We start from the raw sequence: 17,998 nt of genomic DNA, 5'->3' as shown, positions 1-17,998 counted from the left end.
CCACCCCAATTGCCTTTATTTATAAGAGAATGTGGGAGGGCAAAATCTGCAATATTTTCTCAAACAAATTTTCAGACTTTTATTTCTTGGTCTTGGTTTTGGCTGGTTCCTCCTAGTCCTCAAAACTATTCTCACCAACCATTACAGTAAGCTGGCATTTGAATAGTTCATTCTGGGTCTCATTTCATTCAGATATTCAAGATGATTCACAAACTATCTCTATACAGGTAGTCCTCCACTTTTGATCGTAATTGAGACCAGAATTATGGTTGTAATTCATGCCAGTCATTAAGACGATCATCACATGACTGACCTGATTTTATTATATTTCTTGATGTGGTCATTTAACAATTCACCATGTTTGTTAAGTGAATGCTATGGTTGTTAAGCAAAGCCTTTGTCTGCAATTAATCATACAAGCTTAGAGTTGTAGAAAAATATTTAGGCTATAGAATCGAGTCTACAGTTGAGTACAGGAGTTCAAATGAAAGCATTCTCAAGAGATAATATTATGACTTCTTCCTGAATACACCCAATGAAAGGCAACCCACTCTTTGCATTGCAGTTGGTTCCAGGACTGAATTGACTTTATATTAAGAATTTTTCCTTTAACATTTAATCAGAATTTTAGATTCTCCAAATTAAGACCATTACACTGTGGTCTGTACTCTGAGATGACTCACCTTCTATGATACTTTAGATATCTGAACATTCTATATTCCTGCTCAGTTATTTTTCACAAATCAGAGTGGGAGAAAAGGAAATAAAAAGATCATAATTCAGAGTCGACCAGAAATTTTCTAGCTGGACAGATGTGTGTGGTGGGAGTGAGCTCTGAAGAGCCTCACATGAACTCTGTCTGACAAACCAATTCCTTTTTGGATTAGAAACACACACACACTCAGGGAGGGTGAAGAAAGGGCAGTGTCTCATTAAACCCAGAGGGAGTGCAACAGGTCCCTCATAGGTCAGATATTTGCTCTCTGAATCAGAATCGGGATGGTAACATGGCAACATGGTTGCACAAGAAGCTGGCTTCCACCCCAAGCAACTGAGCAGGAGCGTGCAGGATGAAAGGAAAGCCTGATAAGATTATCTAATTAACCCATAGTTGTAAATCATAACTTGGAAAAGGCAAAGAACCTTGAGAATATAAATACCATATTTTTCGGAGTGTTAGGCGCACCTTTTTTCTCTAAAAAGAGACTGAAAATCTGAGTGCGTCTTATACATCGAAAACAGCATTTTTTGCCTCCCGAAGCCCGGCCCCTTCACCAAAATGGCTGTGCATAGCCTTATGGAGGCTTTCAGAGACCTTCTGGAGGCTGGGGAGGGCAGAAATGAGGAAAAAATGGCCCCCCAGCAGCACTCTATAAGCCTCCATAAGGCTAGGTATGCAATCTTTTTGACAAAAAACAGTCTGTTTTTGCGAAAAACGGACCATTCTTTGCTCTTTTTTGCCTCCACCCCCACCCCCCAGGAGCACTCTGAAAGCCCCCCCCCTCAAGGCAATTCATGCTTTTTATTTGAAAAAAAACGGGCCCGTATTCGCGAAAAATGGGCCATTTGGGGAAGGTTTGCAGAGAGCAAAAAACTCCCCCCCCCCTTTGGAAAGCTCTTTAGTTAGAATCATTGATGAGAATTACATTGATCAAGTGCTGTGCTGGCAGAAACAATTCTTAGGTGCTGCAGGTTGTCAGTGATTTCCTTCTCCAGCACATGAATAAATACACCTGGAAACATCTACCTACCTACCTACTCTCTCTCCCTATGTACTTACTGTATTTCTTTCTCTCTCTCTCCCCCTCTACCTAGCTACCTATCTACCTACTCTCTCTCTCCCTACCTATCTACTGTATTTCTCTTTATCCTTCTACCTACCTACCTACCTACCCTCTCTCTCCCTACCTACCTACTGTATTTAAGAGCCGAGGTGGCACAGTGGTTAGAGTGCAGTACTGCAGCCACTTCAGCTGACTGTTAGCTGCAATTCAGCGGTTCAAATCTCACCGGCTCAGGGTTCACTCAGCCTCCTTCCGAGGTGGGTAAAATGAGGACCCAGATTGTGGGGGCAATATGCTGACTCTGTAAACCGCTTAGAGAGGGCTGAAAGCCCTATGAAGTGGTATATAAGTCTAACTGCTATTGCTATTGCTATGCTATTTCTCTCTCTCTCTATTCCTCTATCTACCTACCAACCTACCCTGCCTCCCTCCTTACCTACTGTATTTCTCTCTCTCTCTCTCCCTCTCTATCTACCTACCTACTTTTTAAAAATTTGCCTCTTCAAAACCTTGGTGCGTCATATACTTCGGTGTGTGTTATACTCCAAAAAGTACGGTAATATTAATGGACAAATCTGAATTTTGGCAAAAAGAAAGAAATAAGGGGAAAGATGGAGGGTTGAATCACTAGCCCAAAAGAGCCATTTTCTTGAAACAATTTGGACAGAAAAGGAGAAAGTAGAGAAGTGACAAACCCACTCAAATACAAATTCTAAATTTGGTTTTGGATTTGAAAAGATTGCGTTTTTAAAAGAGAGTAGGAGATTGAAATAGAAACCAAAACATACCGAGATTTGCTTCTTTCAAATTTATTCTAACTAAATATCTTAAGCAACTCCAATTAATGAGAGGTGGAATGTAACAAGGTTTTTTTAAAAAAATACAAATACTATGTATGTATACTTTTTTCTCTTTTAAAAAGGAGGAAGATATATGTTAAAATTAAATATGTATATTGAAAAGGAATTATAAATACCATCAACATTAAATGGAGCTCGTTCAGAAGCTTAAATACACCAAGTAAATGAGATGAAGTCTGAAGTAGAGGAGAGAGGTAAGGGAGGAAGAGAGGGATACAAGAGAGGACAGGGAGGAAGAGGAGGAGAGAAAGAAGAAGTGAAAAGGGGAGAGAGTAGAAGGAAAAGGAAGGGGAAGTAGAGAAGAAAAGGATGATAGTGGGAAGAAAGGAGGTAGGGGGAGGAGGAGAGAGGGAGAAGAAAGTGATGGATAACGTACAAATATGGTATATGGAAAGCAGAAGAGCCAATAATTGTTTTTAGGAGTTGATGGTAATAAATAAATAAAGGGATGTGTGTGTGTGTGTATGTGTGTGTGTGTGTGTGTTTTTATTTGTGCTGATAAATAAATAAAGGGAGACTAGTATAGATATATTTCAAGCTATTTAGCTCTCATCAGCTAGCCATACCCTTACTGGGATTCGAACCTGTGCTGTATTGCATCTTAGGCAAACGTCTTAGCCATTAAGCCACAGGTCTCCTCCTTATCAGCTGAAGCCAGGGAAGAAGGTATATATTTAGTGTCACAACCCCTGGTAAGCCCCAATTATGGGAGGAAGCTAACTGCTTCCATCATCTGTCAATCGGCTCGTCACAAGAGTCCATCACGACAGAAACCCAATATTTTTACTGTTGCCTTTGTTATATTTGTGTTTTTTTATTTGTGCTGATAAATAAATAAAGGGAGACTAGTATAGATCTATTTCAAGCTATTTAGCTCTCATCAGCTAGCCATACCCTTACTGGGATTCGAACCTGTGCTGTATTGCATCTTAGGCAAACGTCTTAGACATTAAGCCACAGGTCTCCTCCTTATCAGCTGAAGCCAGGGAAGAAGGTATATATTTAGTGTCACAACCCCTGGTAAGCCCCAATTATGGGAGGAAGCTAACTAACTGATTGTGACACTAAATATACATACATACATACATACATACATACATACATACATACATACATACATACATATATATATGCCTACTCTGTGGTTGTGGCTTGCTTTGTGGGAGTGGCTTGCTGGCCATGTGACTGGGTGGGAGTGGCTTGCCAGACATGTGACCAGATGGGAGTGGACAAGATGATGTCAGCATTCCCAGTCAAAATAGAGGTATAAATTACACAGAAAAGAAAGAGGCATCCATACACTTGAATTTAACTTCAAAGCAGTGGCAACAACTTAAATTCATTAAATAGTAATGTTTGTTAGGGCTATGCACTATTTTTGAATATAGGAATGTAAAGCCCACAACATCTACTTGGTACTTTTTAAAGCAGCGACACCTTTTTCCTGGATTCATGAAATATCTACTTTAAAGAGTTGTGGGTGGGATACTATATTTACAGTCTTGTATTCTCTTTAGTACTTTGTTTGTAACAAAATCCAAAGTACCATGCAGTCCTAGCATTTGTACTATTATTTATTCAATTTATTCAATTTATAAGCTGTCCTGTTCCCGAGAGACTACTAAAGCTAGGTAAGTTATTTTACAGGGCTCTGAGCATCCTCCAGATCTGGTCAATGAAGCAGATGTTCCAAAGTATTCCCACAACTTTCCAATGCTTTGAAATCCCACCAAATGATTTATACAAGCCTATTTCATACTTTCTTCTATATGGCGATCAGGATGGTTTTGCATATGGTTCACAGGTGGTCTATTTTCCAAGTACTTAGAGGGCCAAGAACTGAATTTCCTAGATTGCAGCTTCAGCTTCCTTGAATGTTAACACACCTTCAGGCCATTCAAATATAGACTAGCTCTGATCCTGGAACAGGCAGCAGGCAGCAGGCAGCAGTTAGAGTAGTTTGTAACAAAACATGGGCAAGAAACAAAAAGTTGATTCACCACCACCATCCCTATTTTATCTTATTTCTGTCTTATCTAATATTTTCCTGCAATTCTTTCATAATCCAGACTACTAAAAAGAGTTCTATATAATGATACTTTAAAAATAAGTTTTATGTCCAACAGATTTCCCACTTATTAATATGAACAGGTTCTGGCCTGTTGTTTAAAAATAAATTCATAAATATATCCCCAATAAAAAAGAATAGGACATTGGAGTACTGAAAAACTCAGCTAAATGGGAAAATCCAAAGAAAAAAATATTGGACTTCCTGCTAAGAAGTAACAATTTATATGTACTATGCACAATTCTTTTAGTTAAATTATTGCTGATCAATTTATTATAGGTGCATCAAAGTATTATTCTAAGATATTTGCCACTATTACCCTACTTCCTAGATGTTCACTATTCTCCCCCCACCCCAAGATTTAAGGGCATGTGAAACAGTTTTGATGAAAGTTGCATGATATGAAACTTCTCTCCTTTGAAATAATATTTGGTTTTAATTCTCCAATGAATCAAAAGGAATGTTTCATGCTTGTTACACAGCATTTGTTTTAGCTTTCCATAGCTCTCTCCAAAACCAACCAAGGAAGATAAAACCACAGAAATCTAATACTGCTGTGCACAGCTTTGCACTAAATTATCTATATAGTAAGCCAAAAATAGTTTAAGATTATAATTAGCCCACCTGTTTCCCCCATTAACATGCAAATACATTTTTCTTGTTCAGACTGCATGAGAGATTTCCCAGTCCTTGCAAAATATCACACATCCACATAAAAGGAGCAGCAACTCCTCTGTGAAGGGTGCGGGGGAGTTCGGCTTCTCTCTGCCATTTAAAGACTGCAGCAGGGAGAATCCCAACTTTTTTCCTCTCGCTCCATTCACAGAGGAGCTGCGGCTCCCTTTATGCTCCCCCTGGCTTCCTCCTTCCTGGGGGACCCACCTGAAAGGGACAGGCAGGCTGCCACAGCTTTGCTGAGAAGACATTTCTGAGAAGAGAAACTTCTCCAATCCAGCTGCACCCGAGCTGGTGGAGCGCCCATGCGATTGGAGTGTGAGATATTAAAACCCAGTTTTTATTCTCACAATTCAAAAGACAAGTCTGGTTCACAAAAGTTTTTGATTGCAAAAAAAATTGAAAAAGCGGTTGCAAGCGTGGCCTCCCAGATTCTTCCCCATGGCTTGAATACTAGGAGTGCAAAGACAGACTTCAAGTAATACAATTTATGCCTTTCTAAATCATTACTCGTGACGCCTAAAGAAGAAGCTCTCCCCATTTCCAAAATCATTCTTTGATATTAATTCATATTTCAAGAGGACAGCGTGACTTTTCTTGCAGACCCCTTTTTTCTTATCTGTGCTTCTTTTGTTATTTCAATTTAGGTGGTGGATGTTACCATCTCACCAATTGGTGTACTTGTCTGTATTTCAATGTCAAAGGAATTTTAGCAAGTCATCCTGTATTGACTTTTCTGCTTATATTTATGCTTAAATTTAAAATCAAGAAAAACAGCGCCAAGAGTTTCATACCTTTGTGTTACATTTTACACTTTATATGAATGAGTAACTTATTATTTATTTATTTCAGGAGCAACTGCGTGGCTCACCTGCACTGGCTGTCTCCCTGGTGGTTGCAGATGGTCCACCAGCTCGGGTGCAGCAGACCATAGAAGTTTGCACAGCACTGGAAGGCAGGTTCTAGGACACCTGCCTGCCAGTAAGGGACGTCCACGCATAGCGCTTTTCTGAGCATGGGGAGACAGCCGTTGCAAACTACTGTGCATCTCCCCATGCTCAGAAAATTGATTCTGTTTAAGTCCTTTGCTGGCAGGCAGGTTCTAGGATGCTTGCCCGCCAGTAAGGGACCTCTCCGGACAGTGCTTTTCTCAGCACAGGGAGACGGATGGCACAAACTACTTCATGTCTCCCCGTGCTCAGAAAAGTGATTCCGTTTAAGTCCATTGCTGGGAGGCAGGTTCTAGGACGCTTGCCTGCCAATAAGGGACCTCCCCGGACAGCCCTTTTCTGAGCACGGGGAGATGGACGGCGCAAGCTACTGTGTGTCTCCCCGTGCTCAGAAAAGCAATTCTGTTTAAGTACTTTGCTGGTAGGCAGGTTTTAGGACGCCTGCCCGCCAGTAAGGGACCTCCCCGGAGAGCGCTTTTCTCAGCACGGGGAGACGGACTGCGCAAACTATTGTGTGTCTCTCCATGCTCAGAAAAGCGATTCCGTTTAAGTTGTTTGCTGGCAGGCAGGTTCTAGGACGCCTGCCCGTCAGTAAGGGACATCCCTGGACAGCACTTTTCTTAGCACGGGGAGACAGATGGGCATTCCGGAACATGCAATTTCTCCTTCACTTTAAAAACCTTAATAGACTTCTATTAATTTAGAGCATGGACCATTCTTAAAGATAGATAGTTATCTATATAGAAGTATGGAATGCTTGTACAGAAATAATTGTAATAATATAGAATAATATATGGCAGTAAGAGAGAAACAATAGCAATAGAGATACAATAAAAATACAGAATAGAGGTAATTGGAAGCACACATATACTTATCTTACAAATCGAAAGTCTAGCACTTTTTTATCTCTCTTGAGTTTGGATCAATCTAATTGAATATGATTTTAAAAAGATTCTTTAACACATACCCAAGTCAGAAACCCAGCTGAAAGGGATCTAGATAATCTAGTTCCACTACAGTGTTCTAGTTGCAGTCTCACAATTTTTGGATTGTCTCTCCTAAAAAGAGAAAATTGGAGACTGATTAAATAAGCTGGCTGTAAGGAATCCTCCTCAGGAGCATATCTACTTAACTGATCCAGCGGCTCACCATTGGAAGTAGTATTGAAGTAGTTTGTACATTGGTGGCATAATATATCTCATAGAACACTTTATTCATTTTTTTCCAAATCAACAAGTCAACTTGAATCAAAGATGAATTTATAGTCACCATTTCACCCATTTCCTTTGACACCAGCCATCCAAAATCCAATCAAGAGAAAACAAAAGGTTTTATTCATGGAATGCTACTCAAGAATTTACGTGGATCTGCAGCCAGATATTCACACTGGTTGCGTCCCAAAAGGAACAAATTGACTGGTGCCAAATGAATGTAGAAATGAATCATGGCTTTAAAAACAATCCTGAAAAACATCAAGATTCAAGTCTATAAATTCACATGTGAAATGGTCAAAAGCTTTAGATTTCATTTTACATTATTAATCATTTAATGGTTATACAAGTCCCCCACATATTCTACCAAGATTCTCATACTTATTCAAACAGCAGAGAACAAGAGATTCTATATCAAGTATAATAACTGCAGAATTACAGTGTCAAATTTATTGACTAAAAGGATAATGTCCCTGAAAAAAATAACATAAATTGAATGAAACTGAATGAATCCAAGGCAACCATCTTCAGGTGGTATAGGTGTGTTTTCACAGGTTCTTATTCAGCCACTCAATGTAGTTGTTAGCCATTCTGTGTCCTATATTTGGGGCAAAGGGGCCTGTAATAAATGTTACAACACCATGAAAAGCATTGTCAACATGTTCGTGTGCTACTTTAACTCCTGCTTCCCTAAGACGGGAAACATATATGATTCCATCATCCCTCAAGATGTCATATTGACAAGTGAGGACATATGTAAGTGGTAAGCCCTGAAGCTTAATGTCCTCAACTAAAAGTGGTGCCAGCCTTGGATCCAGTAAACCTGGATATTTGTGTCCAGTTTTGGAATTTCTATGTGATGGGTCAGTGTAAATGTGGCCTTTTTTAAATCTTTCAGGTAGCCACTTACTCCAGTTTACAAATTTAAACAAATGGTTGAACTCTGCAGGAACAAGTTGGTTGGTCTCTAAAGCTTTGGAAAAAGAGTCATCTGATGTAATATATTCACTGCGGACTCTGATTAGTAATGTTTTAGGCAGAATTGGCATGTTTTTATTATCCTGATAGGATGGCAATTCCAGATCAATACTCTGAAGACCAGGGTACAATAAAGCTTGAATCTTGAATGTAGCTTTGACATCAGGGTCATCTAGAATCTAGAAAAGAAAAATATTTATTAGAAATAGTTTTCCTATGAAAGATGGACTATTTAATAAGTTTTATATTTTGTAATATAAGCAAAACAGCCATTAAAATTTCAAAGCTTATACATTTTCTATGTCTTATTCAAAATTATAGACCAATCTAATAGACCAAACTAAACGTAAAATAATAGAAACCCAGTTTTACCCATCTAATGTGAAAAGGCCCAGCAGTTGCCCTCATTGCTAATTGCTGCAGCTATTTTTTATTTATAGCCCAAAGTATTAGGTTGCATGATAATTTCAGAAAGTCGGGGTTCAATTAACATACATAATTCTATGATCCTCCATTTTGGACTCCTTAGAAGATCCTGAATCTTTCAGGATAATTAAAAATTATGACTTCCTACTCTTAGGTATATAGTGTGAAAAGCCCGGATAATTAAACTAGTATTAGGATAGCTTGCGATAACAGAGATTTCTAACACGTATAATTCCATTTGGATTTATTACTTTCAAATGGGTAATTCTTACCTGTTGGGTTACAGCTGCAGCTAAGTTACCTCCTGCGCTGTCTCCTGCAATGGCGATGTGGCTTGGGTCTACATTATATTTCTCCAGAATGCTGCTTTGTAGAAAGTATTTTGATACTGAGTACACATCTTCAAATGCAACTGGGAATCGATATTTTGGAGCTAGTCTGTAACTTTGGTTAATTAAAAAGACAATGAAAGAAATATATAAATTCCCTCTGTGGGTAAAATAAATTAATTTATCACCAGATTTACACTATTGATACTAGATTTTAAATGGTGATTTTCTTCACTATAGAATTTGCTTTTTTTTTTTAAATTCCTGAGTTATTTGTGTGCTAAATGATCAATAATATTTCTAATCTGGTCTGTTTTGTCAATAGAATTATTATGCTTAATAGGAAGTTATGCTTTATGGAGTTATATGGAATGATTGAGACAGAATAATCTTTAACTTTGAAAAATACCGTTAGCTTTTTTTTTAAAGCAGCTGGTAAGCAAGAGTGATGTAATAATCTGTGGAAAATCCCTTAAGAAAGAGAAGGAAAAACCACAGCCCACAGATAGGAGACATCTCAGTCCACAAATTTTTTTAATTCCTCACTTATTTGTATGCTAAATGATCAATAAAATTTCTTTTCCTTTTATCAACTAACTCTAATCTGGTCTGTTTAGTCAATTGAATAATTATGCTTTATAGGAAGTTATGCTTTAAGGAATTATGTGGAATAATTTACCAGGTTCAGAATAATGTTTAATTTTAAAAAATACTGTTAGCTTTTTTTTAAAGCAGATGCTAAGCAAGACTGATGTAATAATCTTGGAAATACCCTTAAGAACGAGAAGGAAAAACCACAGCCCACAGATAAGAGAAAAGAGACCACAAAAGAAATGTGGTGTAGAAAGCATCTCAGAAGGGACCATGCTGGTTCCTTTGAAAGTAAAGGCAGTAGGGGAAGAAAAGCAAAATTCTGTTACTACAACATTGCAATAAAGGTATTGTTACTACGCATAGTGTTGGTTTTTTTATCTGTAAGCCGCCCTGAGTCTCTCGAGAGTGGGCGGCATACAAACCCTATAAATAAATAAAATCTACATTACCACAAAAAGCTGATATTTGTTATATTTTTATATTGTGAAATGTGGCCATTATTGGTATTTCTTTCTGGACCATATACATTTTTTTACTGGACTCCCATTAGACTTTGTAAACGAGAAGGCCAAGATTTTAAGATCCTTCATATAAGCCTTCACCAACTCGCACAACCACGCAATTTTTACCTGGTATGATGAGTGTATGAGGTTTGCCTGTGTTTGAATGAATGAGCCCACTTTTTATTATTCTATTACCATTGTATTTTTATGTGTTTTTAAATATTACGTGGGGACTGCTTGAGTGGATAAATGAGTATGTTTGATTCGGAGGGCCTGTCGGGGGATGCGGGAGCCACAGGGGTGGTTGAGGGAGCCACGGTCATGGGAGTGGGCCGGAGCATCACGGTCGTAACAGGGAGGGGCAGATATGGCGGGGACTTTAGGGCTGGCCATTACCGGGGAAGGAGGGCTCGCTACGTCATAGAGATCCCTCCTTCCGGCCCTATGAGTCCCACTCCAAGGCCAGATGGCGCGAGTAATCAGGACCCTGGTCTCAGGCTGCTGTCGCTAAATGCCAGGTCTGTAGTTCACAAGGCTCCCCTCGTCCGGGACTTAATTTTAGACGAGAGGGCAGACCTGGCATGTATTACTGAAACCTGGCTGGGCCCTGAGAGAGGAGTCCCCCTCGTAGAGATGTGCCCAGAAGGATTTCAGGTGCTTCATCAGCCGAGAGCCCAGGGAAGGGGTGGCGGTGTGGCTATTGTTATCCGGGAGTCTTTAGCACCTTGTAGGATCCCTGCTCCAGAGCTTGTCGGGTGTGAGTCCCTGCTGGTGAAGTTGGACCTCATGGGTCAAGTGGGTTTGCTGTTAACGTACCTGCCTCCCAACAGCGTTGCAGCAGCCCTCCCCTCACTCCTCGAGTCGGTAGCCGAGCTAGCAATTGAGTTCCCCAGGCTTATGGTGCTGGGGGATTTCAATTTGCCTTCACTCGGTGAACACTCTGACGGGGCGCAGGAGTTCATGGCTTCCATGACAGCCATGGGCTTGACCCAGGTAATTTGGGGCCCAACCCACTCAGTGGGTCACATGCTTGATCTTGTATTCCTCTCGGAGCAGTGGACTTGTGATCTTGGTCTGAGGGGTAATGAGATCATACCCCTGTCGTGGTCAGACCACTGCCTACTGAGGCTTGACTTCCGGAGACCAAACCCCCACTGTAGGGAGGAGGAACCGACCAGGTGGTTCCACCCCAGGCGACTTATGGACCCCTTGAGGTTCCAGACGGAGCTTGGGGTTATTCCTGACACTCTCGCCCACAGTCCGGTGGAGACTCTGGTTGCTGCCTGGCACTCAGCAGCATCGGAGTCCCTTGACCGGATTGCGCCACTACGGCCGCTCCGAGGTGGCGGATCCCGGAGGCCCCCTTGGTTTACCGAGGAGCTCCGGAAGAGGAAGCGCCGGAGGAGGTGCCTAGAGCACCTATGGAGGTCCGATAAATCCGAATCGAGCCGAGCACTCTTAACAACTTGCACCAAGGAGTACATCAGGGCACTTAGGACAGCAAAAAGATCGTATATTGCCACCTTGGTTGCATCCGCTGAGTCTCGCCCAGCCGCCCTGTTTAGGATAACCGGTTCCCTCCTAAATAGGAGGGATACGGGGGACCCCTTGCAGGGTAGGACTGAAGACTATGTCCAGTTCTTAGCGGACAAAGTTGCTCAGTTTCGGTCGGATTTGGACTCCACCTTTGCAGATCCAGCCGAGGCACAGGAGGACAATTTGGCAGACCATCGCTGGGTTGAGTTTCAGGATGTTGCCCCCGGGGATGTGGACAAGGCCATGAGAGCTGTGAGTGCCTCCACTTGTGTACTGGACCCGTGTCCCTCCTGGCTGGTTGCCAACAGCGGAGATGTGACACGGGGCTGGATCCAGGCGGTTGTTACCGCCTCCTTTCGGGAGGGGATCTTCCCCTCCGCACTTAAAGCGGCGGTGGTGAGACCCCTCCTGAAGAAACCATCTTTGGATCCAGCCGTTCTTAACAATTATCGCCCAGTCTCCAACCTCCCCTTTGTTGGAAAGGTCGTTGAGAAGGTGGTGGCCTCCCAGCTTCAGCGGTCCTTGGAGGAAGCCAGTTACCTTGACCCATTCCAGTCTGGCTTCAGGCCTGGTTACAGCACAGAAACTGCTTTGGTCACATTGACCGATGATCTCTGGAGAGCCAGGGATGGAGGCCATGCCTCCATCTTGGTTCTCCTTGACCTCTCGGCGGCTTTCGATACCATCGACCATGGTATCCTTCTGCGACGACTGTGGGAGGTGGGGGTGGAAGGCACTGTTTTGCAGTGGTTCTCCTTCTACCTCTCGGACAGGTCGCAGTCGGTGTTGATTGGGGGGCAGAGATCGACCCCTAGGCCCCTAACATATGGGGTGCCGCAGGGGTCGGTCTTGTCCCCCCTACTATTTAACATCTACATGAAACCGCTGGGCGAGATCATTCGGAGGCACGGGATAAGATACCACCAATACGCGGACGATACCCAGTTGTATCTGTCCGCCCCGTGCCAACTCAATGAAGTGGTGGACGTGATGAACCGGAGTCTTGAAGCCGTTAGGGACTGGATGAGGGCTAACAAGCTTGTACTCAACCCGGAAAAGACCGAGTGGCTGTTGTGTTTCCCTCCCAATAATTTGGCTAGTGTTCCATCACTCAGGCTGGGGGGGCAAATATTATACCCCTCAGACAGGGTTCGCAACTTGGGAGTCCTCCTGGACCCACAGCTGACCTTTGATCAACATCTGTCGGCTGTGACCAGGGGGGCATATTCCCAGGTTCACCTGGTGTGCCAGTTGGTACCCTACCTGAACCGGGAGGCTCTCACAACAGTCACTCGTGCCCTTGTGACCTCTAGGCTGGAATACTGCAACGTGCTCTACATGGGGCTGCCCTTGAAGAGCATCCGGCGACTTCAGCTAGTACAGAATGCGGCCGCGTGAGTGATTGTGGGTGCACCTCGGTTCGCCCACATAACACCTATCCTCCGCGAGCTGCGCTGGCTACCTGTTGATCTCCGGGTGCGCTTCAAGGTGCTACTTACCACCCATAAAGCCCTCCATGGTAGTGGATCTGGGTACTTGAGAGACCGCCTCCTGCCAATTACCTCCTTGCGACCTATTAGATCACACAGATTAGGCCTCCTCCGAGTTCCATCCGCCAGTCAGTGTCGACTGGCAACTATGCGGAGGAGAGCCTTTTCAGTAGTAGCTCTGACCCTTTGGAACGATCTCCCTGTGGAGATTCATACCCTCACCACCCTCCAGACCTTCCGCACAGCCCTCAAGATCTGGCTATCCCGTCAGGCCTGGGGTTAAAGATTATAATCCGTCCCCTCCTGAATGATGAATGAATGTTGCTTCTATTTTTAATTACGTACTGTTTTTATATGTCATTGTGTGTACTCCCTTCCCTATACGTTGTAAGCCGCCCTGAGTCCCCTCAGGGAAAAGGGCGGCCTATAAATAAATTTATCTAATCTAATCTAATCTAATCTAGATTTTAGACCTTTAGAAATGATTTGTGCATTTCAGTTTATCTATTTAAATATTGCTATACTGTCTTCCAATCATATTCTGTTTGTTTACAATTTGCAAAAAGTATAAAAGACAGTAAATGTAAAACTATATTAGCTATCTATTATAAATGCAAAACAATACTTATAGCACAGCATATGCAATGAAATATAATTTTGCAACCAATAACAATATACACTATATGCACAGCATATGCAATGAAATATAATTTTGCAACCAATAACAATATACACTATATGGGGCTTCAATGTGCCAGTCTGTACTATTAGTATCATTTTTTTTGCTTACAGAAAAAGATTAGGAAAAGATTAAAGAACAAAAATATCTCCTTCAAGCACCATTCTTACTCGACTGACACCACAATAGCACCCAGTCTTTCTGATGTCCATCTTGATAAGAGGTCATAGGCTTTCATGGCTGTGAAAAATAAGTGGCAAAGCATGTTTTATTACTCTTACAATACCAATACACAGTGCAAGTGTCAAAAACAATATGGGACAAGGTCTTTAGACAACCACAAGAGTGAGACTAGAATGTTATCATAGAAAGCTAAGAAACATCAAGCTCATTTTATGAATGGCAGAATTGTTTCTGCCTCATGTTCATGTGAGATTTGAAGTCCTAAGCTTACAAATTCTAATGAGCTGTTTTCGGGTTTTTTTGGCAGGGACTTTCTGGAAATCTTCCATGAATCTCTAATTCAATGTTTCCCAATCTTTGCAACTTCAAGATTTGTAGATGCCAGTTCTCAACATTTTACGGCTGAGTAATTATGGGAGTTGAAATTAATGTTGGGAGCAACATAAAATTATTGAGGAGGGGATAAACTGCTCTTATCTCTACCATTCAGTGATTCTTTGGAATGATACTCCTCCTACTGAGGCTGCCAAGAAAGACTATCAAAGAAGAGAAGCAAGTAGTCAACAAGATGTGAAGATATTTTAAAATGGATTTTGAACATTTCCATCTTTAAATCGGAGGAGGAATATTTCTTATCAATTTAGCACAGTTTTAGTGTGCCTGGGGAAATCTTCCCTTAGCTGATTCGAAAGGATGGGTTTTTTTTGTTTTTTCTAATGGGAAACTAACATGCTTCAACAAGATAACAGTCTCCTTTATGTTTGAGAACGCTGCTTGGTTCTATATCCCATAAATATATCTAGGAAATGAAAATAATGGGATGGCAGCAATTTAATACTTCATTTTCCCCTACTGCTCAGATTACATTGTAAATTAAAATAGGCAAACAGATAAACTGGCAAGAGGTAGAGAGGTTGGGAAGTGCAACCTCATCAATTTACTTTTTGACAATTGCGAATCTTGTACCTTCAATGTGATTCATTTTGTGAGAATCATCAGGATGGTTTTAAAAAATTAATTAATTAACCATCGACTCAATAAAATTGGCTATCTCTGTTATACCTCAATGAAAGCCCTGGGACATCAAAAGAAATAGATTCATTTTTTATTTGAGACCCACTGTAGTGGAATAAAATACTTATGCTTACTTGCTGATCCTGTACACCATCCACCTCCATGGATGAAAATCACTGCTCTTTTCAAGACATCTGACTGCTTTGTAGGAATGTAAAGGCGTACTGGAACATGGCTAAATTCTGTGTCTGTTACAATAACATTTTCATCAGATGTAGGTGGTGTGTATGTAGCAATTGTGTACAGATTTAGAACCTCTATAAAGTGTCCAACACCCAACATCTCCACAAATGTGGCCTACAAAACAAAAGAAATGTTAACATCCTTGTGCTAAGCAAAGGCTTCATAGTTCCAGGGGTGGGTTTCTACCAGTATGGACCGGTATTTCACTGAATGGTGAAATTTAGTGTGCCTTCCCATACCTGTTGATCAGGAGGCCTCACTCTCTCCCCTCATTTGCTCTTTCACTCGCCCCGCCCATCCTTACCATGCTGCCAAAATGTTCTCAGAAGAGGAACCAGAAGAAGAAAGAACTGGTGAGTGGCTGGGGTAGTGGTGGGAGGATGTTTGGGAAGAGGGAAGAGGCAGAGGGGCTGCTAGAAGAGTGTGTGCATGTGCAAAGGCTTTGGATTTTAAAAAACATTTGAGTGAATCCAGGAAGAGGGAAGAGGCAGAGGGGCTGGAAGATACTATAGCAACACACACTTCCAGCCCCTCTGCTTCTTCCCTCTTCCTGGATTTACTCAGACATCTTTAAAACTCACAGCCTGTGCACACGCACACACTGTTCCATTCTTTTAAAAACGCCTGAGTGAATCCAGGAACAGGGAAGAGGCAGTGTGTGTTTGTAAGGTCAGTTGAAGACCGGCAAGGACAGCCAAATTTCCTTGGTAAGTAGCCGTTTTATTGTTTTGTGTCCTTCTTTTATTCTTATTTAAGTAGTAAGTGCACAAAATAATACATTTCCATTTTTATATCTTCTTTTTGTAGGCCATTCTTTGTCTCAAAGAATTCAGTGACATTGATTGGCCACTCCCACCCAGTCACATGATCACCAAGCCACTTCCACCCGTCACATGACCACCAAGCCAATTCCACAAAACCAACCACAATTACAGAATAGGTTCTAAAAAAAATCTGAAACCCACCACTGGTGGACATGAACAGCTAAAATGCATAAACAATGTATATTAAACAATGAGTATTTACTCTAAGATTTCCTTATTTGTGATGACTTGTGGAGGCCAATAAAATGCAAATAAGAGTTTCCCTTTCTGTATGCAGGCACAAAATAAAATAAAAGAGACAAAATACATTATCTACATTATCAGTTAAGCATTGCAATCTGGAAATAATGAGGCGGTGAGGACAAGAATTTAGTCAGTTCAGTGAACCGATACATAAGATAAGAAGTGAAAGAAGTTTCTTTCTCCCCACCCCATTCCAGCATTTTCCCCCAAATGCAGAGTCTGGATTTTTCTGGATCAACCAAAAATTGATCCATTTAGTTACAGCAGGAATTGATCACACAGCTGGTTTCCATGCCTAAGGCTGGTCAAAAATTCCCTCTCCCGGTTTCTAGCTTAGTCCCTTAAGCAATAAACCAAACTGGCTCTCTTATGTTTCTGAAAAATACATTATATCCAATATAAAAAGCATCTTGCTAAGAGTCTAATGTTCGGAAGAAAATATTTTGTAAAAGGATAAGTTTCTAAAAAATAGAAAGGCAGTTGCTCCTGTTTCCATTATACTTTTAATATATGAGATTATATCCAGAAAACGTGTTAAAAAATACATAAATTCCATCTCCCCTCCCCCCAATAGTATTAAGTATCTGCTTTCAATATGACAAATCTTCATTTTACAGATACTTAGTTTTCTTCATTCTTGGTTGTTGTTTTCTCCGGCATTATCTTATTTCCCTAAAAGCACAAATTTCAAGTACAAGCATTCTCAGGCATAAGCACAGGAAATAAATGTTTCAACTTACCGCATGAATTAGGCTTCTCCATATAGCATCCAAAAGCATCAGTTTCCAGGGTTCCTCCACATTGTCTGGTAAAGGCTGGTAGATGTAGTAGGCTATCAAAGTTGAAGCTACCAGAAGGCAGAAGAATTTTCCTCCCATCTTTTACTCTGTCTACTCTATTCAACTCTAGCTTTTACTGACTAATCTCAGGAGGATTGCAATACTGACAAGCAGGGACATGCAGTCACTAGAGGCAGAGGAGGTGGGGCCTCACCAGTCTCCTGAGGGAAAGAAAGAATTTTAAATAATTTTTTTAAAATAATTAAAGCCAGGGTAGTTGCTACCAGATTCAAAGTCACAGTGGCTTGGTGTCTGCTCTCAGTGTTAACTATGGGAGGAGGCCAGAGAAGTCGGAGCCTCTTTTGCCTAAGGAATTGTTCGCCTTTTAAAAGTTAAGGCGGAGTTAACAAGCGAACACTTTCATATGCAAAAGAGGCACTGATTCTCCCGCCTCCTGATCAGGGAGCAGCGAATCATGCCTTATGAGCACGCTTATGTTAGCACGCTTACGTTGGCCGGACAAGAGGAGAGTTGAGAGAGTTTCCAGTCCACAGTTGGAAAAGGTGGATTGGACGGAGGGAGGGGGGGATTCAAATTTATTGTAATTTAATTTGTAATTTTTTTATTGT

At 41.4% G+C, this 17,998-nt stretch overlaps 1 protein-coding gene across 1 annotated transcript; it reads right to left on the bottom strand.

Moving 5' to 3' along the window:
* Positions 1-8,059: 8,059 nt before the first annotated feature.
* On the bottom strand, positions 8,060-17,493 carry LOC116513886 (arylacetamide deacetylase-like). Its single transcript, XM_032225174.1, has 5 exons — positions 17,331-17,493; positions 15,415-15,637; positions 14,254-14,323; positions 9,225-9,396; positions 8,060-8,705 (listed from the first exon to the last, which is right to left on the bottom strand). Exons 1-5 carry the CDS (start codon positions 17,466-17,468, stop codon positions 8,097-8,099), a joined length of 1,212 nt encoding a protein of 403 aa, XP_032081065.1. The 5' UTR covers positions 17,469-17,493; the 3' UTR covers positions 8,060-8,096.
* Between the last annotated feature and the right edge of the window lie 505 nt (positions 17,494-17,998).

This window comes from Thamnophis elegans, chromosome 10, assembly GCF_009769535.1.
Source record: "Thamnophis elegans isolate rThaEle1 chromosome 10, rThaEle1.pri, whole genome shotgun sequence".
Classification (NCBI taxonomy): domain Eukaryota; kingdom Metazoa; phylum Chordata; class Lepidosauria; order Squamata; family Colubridae; genus Thamnophis; species Thamnophis elegans.
Note: the sequence above shows the minus strand (reverse complement) of the source record. Positions and strands in the feature narration are given on the sequence as shown.